This window comes from Daktulosphaira vitifoliae, unplaced genomic scaffold, assembly GCF_025091365.1.
Source record: "Daktulosphaira vitifoliae isolate Bord-2020 unplaced genomic scaffold, ASM2509136v1 Scaffold_1, whole genome shotgun sequence".
In the NCBI taxonomy this organism is placed as follows: domain Eukaryota; kingdom Metazoa; phylum Arthropoda; class Insecta; order Hemiptera; family Phylloxeridae; genus Daktulosphaira; species Daktulosphaira vitifoliae.
This window is the reverse complement of record NW_026099572.1, coordinates 71,111,249-71,121,562: the sequence shown is the minus strand read 5'-3', so window position 1 is coordinate 71,121,562 and position 10,314 is coordinate 71,111,249. Positions and strand designations below refer to the sequence as shown.

General features: G+C 25.6%; 1 protein-coding gene across 1 annotated transcript; it reads right to left on the bottom strand.

Moving 5' to 3' along the window:
• Positions 1–6,024: 6,024 nt before the first annotated feature.
• LOC126894508 (protein crumbs homolog 2-like) lies at positions 6,025–9,928 on the bottom strand. Its single transcript, XM_050665562.1, has 4 exons — positions 9,512–9,928; positions 6,738–6,872; positions 6,512–6,640; positions 6,025–6,312 (listed from the first exon to the last, which is right to left on the bottom strand). Exons 1-4 carry the CDS (start codon positions 9,558–9,560, stop codon positions 6,257–6,259), a joined length of 369 nt encoding a protein of 122 aa, XP_050521519.1. The 5' UTR covers positions 9,561–9,928; the 3' UTR covers positions 6,025–6,256.
• Positions 9,929–10,314: the final 386 nt, after the last annotated feature.

Genomic DNA, 10,314 nt, shown 5'->3' with positions numbered 1-10,314 from the left:
TTTTTTTTGTTTAAAATTGTCTTTTAAACAACTTTTATACAAAACTTTTTTTTGTAAGTTAAATATTTTTTGAGAAAATTAAAAAAGCTTATATTTTTAAACTTGTGCGAGGCTATAAAAAAAAAACTCAATTCCAATCAATGAGAACTTCTAGGATGTCAATATACATATTTTAATTGAACTTTTAAAAAAAAAAAATTTGGTTGGGAATTTTTTCTTTGTTGACTGGTCTAAAAGATGAAATAGAAACATAATTAAAATATGACGATGTTTTCAAAACTAATTTGGTAATTTTAGGAAAATACTTATTATTTAATTAAAATTTGAAAATTAATTTTATTGTTACAATTTTTCTAATAGTTCATTATTAATTTAGTAATTATTTACTAATAGTTAACTATTTTGCCGTGCTAAGCGAAAATAGGATAATTCTAAAATTAAAATTTTTTTTTTTGTTTCTATAGGTAAAATTAGTGGTTTTACACCAATTTTTGATCTAAAAATAGCATATTTTCTATTAAAACCTATCTAAAAATGAAATATAAAATAAGAAAATATACGGTAAGTTCAATATATTTGATGCTTTGTAAGCGAAAACACGGTAAATCCAAATACTAAGCAAAAACTTGGTATATCACATGAAAAATAATGGAGTTACCGTGTTTTGGCTTATGTTCATACGTTGGGAAAAAAGGGTATGTACGTGACATAACTTCAGTCAAATTTTATAAATTGAAAATAATGATTATTTGGTGTATTATTTTATAATTTACTTCACCGATATTGTTAAGAATATTATGGTCTCGACATGGTCATCACTGAATTGTATGTATCGGTCGACTTACAAAAAGTCATCATGTTAACAAGAATGGACAATTTCAAAGCTGCAATTTTCACTAAGAAGGTCATAGCATTTAATGAAAGTTTTGTTCCAATCGGACCTAGAAGTTCAATTAAACCCTTGGCTGTAATATGACACGAAGGAGTAAGTAGTAGAAAACAAGAAGACTTAACAAGTTGTTACTATGCTTTTTTTTTATTTTACAAAGACATGAAAAAAAAAAACTATTTGGTTAGACAACTGTTTTGCTCAAAATAAGAATTGGTGCTTGTTTTGTTTACATTTTTAATTTTTATGATTAATTCTCAAGAACTTGAAACTATGGTGATAGATATTTTCTATTTTCAACCAGGCCATAGTTTTATGTATGCTGATTCATTCCACCATCAGGTTGAACTTTCCATGAAACAAATAGGTAAAATCTACGACTTGAATGATTATTATGAAAAATCAATAAAGAATTCAAATAAAGGCCATGTGAATGTTAAAATATTAGATGGCAAAGATTTTTTTTTGGAAGTCAGAATGCTCTATTTATAAAATAAAAAAACAAATTAATCGTCCAATGTTTAATAGCATAGTACAAATAAGAACAGAAAGAGGACTCAAGTACTTATTATATTCTTGTACATATGATGAGTATACTCCATTAAGAATGCTAGACTTTTTAAAACCTCCATGTTTAAAAAAAGATTTTGTAAGACCACAGCAAAAAAATTAATTAAGGGACATTAAACCAGAAAAAAAACAAAGTATTATACAAACACTAGTCCCGTTTATGCCTAAGAGCAGACAGCAATTTTGGTATGATTTTCCTACATTAGATTCAGTCAATGACTTATATGAAAAATCTAAAAATTAGAAACTGCTATATGAAATTTTATAATGTGATATATTGTGATAAGAACCAATTATTGGTATAACATATTTAAGTATATTATATACTTTATTATGTTACCATTAATTAAAATTTTGTTTTGTTTTATTTTTAGTATTTTATACTAATTGTTATTTTATTATTTAAAATTTAATTTATTTTAATTGTTTTTAGTGATGACCAATTAAAAGGTATGCTTATTGTTTTATTTCGTTTTTTAAAAATTTAATAGGCTTTAAAGTAAAAGTCTAATTGTTTTGTAATAATTTTTTTATAATAAAAATGATTATTTGTTTGATAAAATTTGAGTTACACGTTTTTTTTACAAACGAATAATGTTGTATGATCATAGACTTAATTAAAAAAGTCCAAAAAAGTCTAAGTAATAATCCGGTAAGTCCACTTTTATGGAGTTATCAATTTTTTGCTTAGTATTCTGATATTAATTTTATGTTAAGTCCATTTTCTCCTTAAAAAACTCAAAAAAGTTGTAATAAAAAGTAATCAACCAATGTAAAATTAGATACATCAGCACAAGGTTTGACCGATTTTTTGTAAAAACACCATTTTTAGGCTTGATTTACCGTTAAAAATGTTTTTTGTGTTCCAGAAAAGTCATGTTGACTGGAGTTATCCTGTTTTCGCTTAGCACGGCAGTATTAGTATTTGTAAATAAATATACAAATAATACATATCTTAAAGGGATTGAAAGTGAAGTCTCATAAATAACATTGTTCAAAATAATATTAAATATTTTTATAACTAAAACTTTGATTTATATAATCGCATATAAGTAATAGTTGATTTTCATTAAATTTGTTGCCAATAATAATATACGAAAAAATAAAATTGTATTAGGTGATAATTATCCTTTTAAATGACATCTCGCTAGATATTGTCTCATTGTCTATTGAAAAATATAATTAAAAGAAATAATGACTATCATTTCTCTTTCATAATTATTTTGTTTAAGATATAGCAGATAAAAAGTTTTGTGATATAAAAATCATTTTATATTATCTTTTTTGAATAATATATTTCACTGCAGCTTATCATATCACAGTGAAAAGAGGATTACAATGAAGGCTTGACATTAACCACAAATCTGAGATGACTTTATCTTGCAATTTATAGATATAAAACATGTAAAATAGAATCTTTAAAAAAATGTAATTTAATTTTATAAATTAAATTATTATTAAGTATATCTTTGTGTTAAATTCATTTCTAAAACTACTTAAAAATTGAATTTTTCTTTGCGACTATATGTATTAATGTATCACAAGTAAAGTATAACATAATAATAAAAATCATTGTATTAATTTATTAATATATAAATGAATCCTAGTTCTTTTTAATTCCAAGGGAATTCTGGTGAGTTCCAATATTTTAGCTTCGATCAGAAGCTGAGAAGGTATTGGTTTTACTATGAGGTGTTTTTTTTTTTTTTGTTTGTTACCACTTTTTCTCAGCTCTCGCCGAACGGATATTTTTCAACGATACGCCAAAAGATCACAAATCGTATCTAGTTGAAGACATTACCCTCAAAAATTGAAAAAATTTCCCTCGTTCGCCGTAAATGGGAAAAACCTACAAAAAAATTACAAATTTAAAAATTGCTAATTTTCAATTTTTTTTTCTTAAAACTGCCATTACTTTTTCAAAAATGAACAAATCAATATAATTTTTTTTTTTATAGATGCTTAATGTCTTTACCTATCATTTGGTATATTTTTTTTATAAATTTAACCCTTTACCTGCCCACAGGGGGGGTTTCAAATAACAACTTTTTCACATAAAATTAACTTTTTCAATTTAACTTTTGAAATTTCCGGAAAGTCTAACATTTTTATAAATTTCTTAAATTAAAGCTAATGTAATGTACTTTTTTATTTAAAAAAATTTCGGACTTTATTTTGTCTTCACGGTGAAAATGGCTACCAAATGCTATTTTTGTGTGAAAATTCTTGATTTTATATTTTACATTTTTAACTTTAGAATGTTATAACTTTTTGAAAAATGTATGCATCGACACAATTTTTTTATGAGAAATAATATTTTTTAATAATCCCATTTTTCATTTGACATGTTTTATCTTAATCAGGATATAAATAAGGAAATAGCAGATCATGTAGCTTTTAGAATAATCCACCAATTTTTTATTGTATTTGAAAAATTAATTTTCAAAATTTTGTAACCTACCTCGTTTTTTAAATGAGTTGTTCACTTGTAAAATTTATGATTAGAAAATAGTCTAGATGTGAATCTAGCCATATTTTTGTGTTATCACGCCTAATACACGTGTGGATTTGCGTTTGAATTAGAGTATAAAGTATTATACATCATAAAATATTTTTTCTTATTCATGTCTTGTTTTAAATATACTACTAAAATGTAAAAGGTTTGCTCTAAAAATGAGGTTTATTTTTATTTTAGCTCTACAGTTGGAACATTTGTTGTTCTACGTTCGCGTCGCGTAAAAAGAAACTAAAAATTAGAAAAATTTATCTGCACGCATTATTTGTTAAGTAATGTAATTCATGAATCTACAAAATTGTGTAACGTGTAATAGGAAAACTATTTAATTCTCTTAAAATCATAAAATATGGAGTTGCCCTTTTTCTTGAAACAAATTCTCTAGTCGTTAAAATTTGTGAGGATCAGTTTAATATAAAACGATTTGTAAAATCCCGTTGTGTTTTTTAAGTGTGTATGTGATTTTTGTGAAATGATAAGTACTAAAATTATAATCATTTATAAACACGTATTTCAATTTTCATTTGTCGCAGTTTGGTAGGGATTTTAGTAAAAGTATTTAATGTCGGTCGTTTATATATCAAACATGAATTATTTCATTTCACAACGTGCGACCATCGAATTTTGTTTTAAAGTTGAAATATCAATTAAAAATGCATTCGAAATACTACAAAAAACTACGGCCAGACGTGTTTAAAGGAAACAGCTGTTTATGAGTGGTTTAGTCGGTTTTGATATGGTCAGAAGAGTGTGGTTGGCGACCATAGGAGTGGTCACCGTTCGTGAAATTACATGTTCATAAAGAGTTCGTGTTGCATAGTACTACAGGGGTGAGTACATCTTATAAAGGTGTTTTGGAACGACTTTTGAAACGCGTTGTTTGAGTCCACTCAGAAAAATTCATTGATCGCGGTTTTTTCACTTTGCATGACAATGCATCCGCACACAAGGCCGTTATTAACCACCAACAATTCCTGGCTAATAAACGCGTACCAACTATCCACCGTTTTTAAAGCTCAAATTAGATCTGAAAGGGGATAGATTCAATAGAGTTGAGGACATCCATAAAGCCGTAACTGATAAACTGCTATGGCACCGAAGTCAATAATTATTTCAAAATTGGGTGTTAATGGTAATCGTGAACGTTATTTCTGAATATTATTACTTTCTGAATTCCTGGTGCATTATTTTATTCGTGCGTTACAATCTGCTTACCTTTTCGGTAACAAAATTTCTATAAAAAATTTAATGATTACCTCATAAATTCCTGGTACTAATCCGTTCACGTTATTCACCTTAATAGTCTTTTAACTTGAATTGCCTATACACAACTCCTTAATGTAACATAGTGTAATTCAATAGATTTTTACAATATATATAATATTAAAGTGTAGTGAATCAAACATATCCTGGTGTTGGATGGCATTTTTGATATATTGTTAATTCTATATTAATCTATCATTATGTAATTATAATATATTATTACCATTCAATGGTATTCTGGCGTACACCTTAGAGGAATAATACTTATGTACTATTTATATTGTAAGAGGTATAGACTCTCAAATCAGTGTATTACATTAAAATAAAAAAAAAAGTTTTTTTGCTTTTACAACACCACTGTTAATACTATAAAAGCACACTAAGAATTATCAGTAATTAAACATGATCGATGAATATTTTTTTTTTAATATATAATTTTATGCCACCGCCATAATTTTTGGAAAAAATCATATGTATATATATTTATATATATATATACAAATAGTTTATAACTTTTCGGGTATCCATTATACTGATGTAATTATTGAAGGAAAATGGATGACAGATTTTTGAATTTGATATTATATGGCTAAGATTCATTGATGTTAATTTAAAGGGCCAGAGAAAAAAATGTCTATGTAAATATTCTGATGACAAAATTTAAATTACGTTACTCATTCTGATATCAAAGGCGTGCAGGGGTAGGTTAGGCAATCCGAGTATGCGTTTTTATGATACCATGACGGACAATAGTAAAAGCTATTTATAATCGACAAAATGGTTTTATAAATTGTTCAGCAGGTACTTTATTAATTTTAAATAATTATACAATATCAATTACATTATAACGTTAATTAAAGTCAATTTCACAAATAAAAAATGTATGTACATTATTTAATTCATTTACTTGATTAAATAAAATAAAATATAAAATCCCAGTTAGAAATTAGTAGACAATTCAAGTAATTAAATAATTCATAGTTAAATTAATGTAATTTTTTAGTAAGTTTTAATATATTTCAAATTATAATGCACTCAAATGGTACTTCTCTTGTGGGATGCTGGCCAAAACACTCTAAAATAAAGAAAATTTCAAGTAAAACACGTTGATTTACGTTTTTCCATATCATGTCTTATTATAAAAAAAGTTAACAAGTCATTACATTATATAATTATTGAGTATATATAAATTGTACCTATTTCGATTTGATCTTAACAAATACTATCATTTTCATAATTGAACTACAATGGTATATATAATAATTTATGCTTACTTTGTTCACATCTTGCACCGTAGTATCCAGTGCCTGAACATCTACACTTATAACCGGGCTCTTGTGAAGTTTGTACACAAACTCCGTTATGATGACATGGATTTTGAGAGCAAAAATCGTGTCGCCCACCTAAGCAAGACAAAAAATTTATTTCATGATCATAAATAAAAATTATTTGTGTTAAAAAAGCAAATTATTTTATATATTTTAGTTATTTGTAAGTTACCTTTTAAAGCTTTACGGCATTCGTCATAGTTGCTGTAGCGATATTCTGAATAGCAACCTACGCCGCAAAGACACTTATTTTCTTGTATTCTACACCCTTGCCGAGTCTGATCACAAGCTTGAAGTATGGGTACAGCTGAAATTATGCAAATCAGATATGTTTTATCTAATAATTTTCTATTATATATTTACCCAAAGAAAAAGTTTCAAGTTGGAAATTTAAAATGTTGATCATTTCAAATAAATAAAATTAATAACCTTTTAGCGAATTGTTATTTATATCACTATAAATGTGAAAATGTCGGCAATTTGGTCGGAATAATTTTAGCTTAGATTAAAGTTTTTGCGAAAACGTTCATATGATTTTTTGCTTGGGAATAGAGGGTTGAATGCTTATAAATATTGATGTAATAAAAGAATATTCTTGAGGAAATTATCTTGGTTACAGGACAAATATTTACATATCGTTGCATTTCTATGGCTTTTTAATATTTTTGCATTTCTATGGTTTCTCAGTAATTTTGCATTTCTATGGCTTCTCAATGTTCTTGCATTTCTATGGATTCTTAGTTTTTTACATTTCTATGGCTTCTCAATGTTTTTGCATTTCTATGGCTTCTTAGTATTTTTGAATTTCTATGGATTCTTAGCGTTTTCTTTTTCTATGGCTTCTCAATATTTTTGTATCTCTAGCTTCTAGATTATATTTTGCAATTAAGATTTGATCATACATTATAAAGGCATAATTGTTACATATAATGCTCTATATAAAGATTTGCTATATACACTAATTATTTTTATAATAAAATATTAAAAAAAAATTGACATTATTATAATGAAACCATACTACAATTATTAAAACCCCTTTTGAATCGATATTATACAAGTACAGGACCCATAATTTACATATTTTGGTTAAGGGAAGTTAAAATTTACTCATAAATTTAAATGAATTAAAAAAATTGTCGTGAGAGATATTTGATCCCATACCTTATGATCCGTTTAATTATTATAATTATTTGACTATTTTTGATTGGTATAAATTGAGAAATCATCTAGAAAAAGTTTTACTTTAACTATTGCTCTAAAAAAGTTATCTGCAGTTTGGTTAAGAAATAAGTTCATAATTAGCCAACATAACTAAGATTTTGGTTATGTTTTTAAATTTTTTATTAAATAATTAATGAATAAAAACATTAATAACAATAATAATAGCAAAAACCAGTATATGGTGATAGGGGGAAGTGTAACTCTTTGCCGTCGAGAAGCAAATTTATTGCACACTTTAAGGAGCCAAAGATTTTTATGAAACACCATGTATTATGTATAAATTTAATGCCTACAAATTACAATAATTGTTATGTTATACTCCTAAACAAAAAAAATATGTACTAAGATTTTTTTGCTCAAAGGGGCGCCTAATTACATAGGCTAATTTTGGCTTATAAAATTAGCCAAAATTAAATAATCATAAGTATTATTATATAAAGACATAATTTAGGATGAGAGGAAAATATTAAGATACTATTAAGATTAGCACTCAAATTTTTTATTCTATTTCCGATGAATTTTATTAAAATTCATTACTTATCAAACTATATATACCGTTAAAGTTGTATTGACTTAAGTTTTTAAATTAAAACATATTGGTTTAATCAGCTTATATATATTTATATACATAAATAAAACTTTAGAAACAAATAAAAAAAGCCTACTTGTGTTAAATTCTTACTTTCTTTGTAATATTTTAAAATAATTATTATAAATATTTAATTAAGTTTCATAATTTAAAATTATGATTAAGATTTCAAATAAAATATTGCTATTGCACGTGTCGGCTTTTTAATGATTACATAATACACATTATATTTTCTTTGTATGGTACTTTTATACTGTTTTCTATACAGAGTGTTCAGTAAGTCAGGAAACGGGTTTCTATTGTTCTCATTGTTACAAACAATTGTTTGTAACAATGAGAACAATAGAAACCCGTTTCCTGACTTACTGAACACTCTGTATAGAAAACAGTATAAAAGTACCATACAAAGAAAATATAATGTGTATTATGTAATCATTAAAAAGCCGACACGTGCAATAGCAATATTTTATTTGAAATCTTAATCATAATTTTAAATTATGAAACTTAATTAAATATTTATAATAATTATTTTAAAATATTACAAAGAAAGTAAGAATTTAACACAAGTANTATGAAGTAAGTAACAATAATTTTGCATTTTAAATAGAATATTTTTACAATTAAATATTTTAAAAACTATTTTTATTTTAGAGCATTTATCATTTAGCTTTTCAATATTTAAATAGGTTTTCGATATAATTTTGTACACTCAAGAATTATCATAAATGAAACAAAAATGTATAGGAAGTTAGATAATTATTATTTATTCTATTTATAATAATATTATTTGTAATATGTAAATATTTATAAACTAAATTATTATTTCAAAACTTATACATAAAAAAAAGGAAACCATTAGATGTTAAGTTTCATTTTAATCCATAATTAGATTTCTAGACAAGAATATATAAATTAAATTTTCTAAATTCTGCAGAAATTAATGATAAAATTTCAGAATACCTTAAATATTTTTCGGGTAATCTCTTGTCGAATGATAACTCTAATTAAGCATTCTTAAATTAAGATGATTTAGGTTGAATAAATTTGTTTCCTTATATTTTACGATGAAAATATATTAGAAAAAGAAATAATAGAAATATAGTTCTTTATATAAGTTTGAATAGTTTAGTACTCACTAAATGTGGCTATTAATAATATTGGAAATAATAAAGGTGTTGTATCCATGTTGATGTAGGCGGTACTAGATATTTGAGGTTTGTATGGAGCTCTACCTAGCAAAAGTAAGTCTGGTATCTTTAAGAGATCCTTTCCATAGACTACAGTTGGAATCCAAAATATATCCTGATCAGCTGGACTAGAAGTTTTAAAGAAACCTCATACACGTACGTCACACTTCCTATTCAATGGCAATGCGTCGACCGCTAGGCAAATGTTGAACACATGTGCAGCAGTCTTATATCTTGTTAAACGCTACTGCCTACCACTGCTATGTTGAACATTGAAATGCATCTCTCTTTATGTTATTATTAAAATACACTTGCACATATGTGAATTGATGTACCATGTAACGTTGTTCAATATAATTTTATACAGATCATTGTTATCTCCTTGCGATTCCAAATTATGTATCATTGACATTGCTGTTTATCTTTCAAATGCGTATTCTTTTTTTTTTTTCATACACATAATTTTATACATATATAAACTTAAATTACTTCCGGTACTATATCCGTGTAGTCAATGAACTCTACATGATAACATATGAAGTATACAGAGTGATTCTTTTATCATTGACCAATTAATTAATCGAAAATTAAACATAATATTGAGAATTTTACTTTTGATTTCTTTTAGTTACATATTTTAGTTTAAAAACTTTCACTTGAAATTTTTTACCTAATAAACGAGTAAAGCAAACAGCATAATAATTTTGCGGGTGCTAAATATAACTTCCCCCTTGAAAACATTTTATTAACCA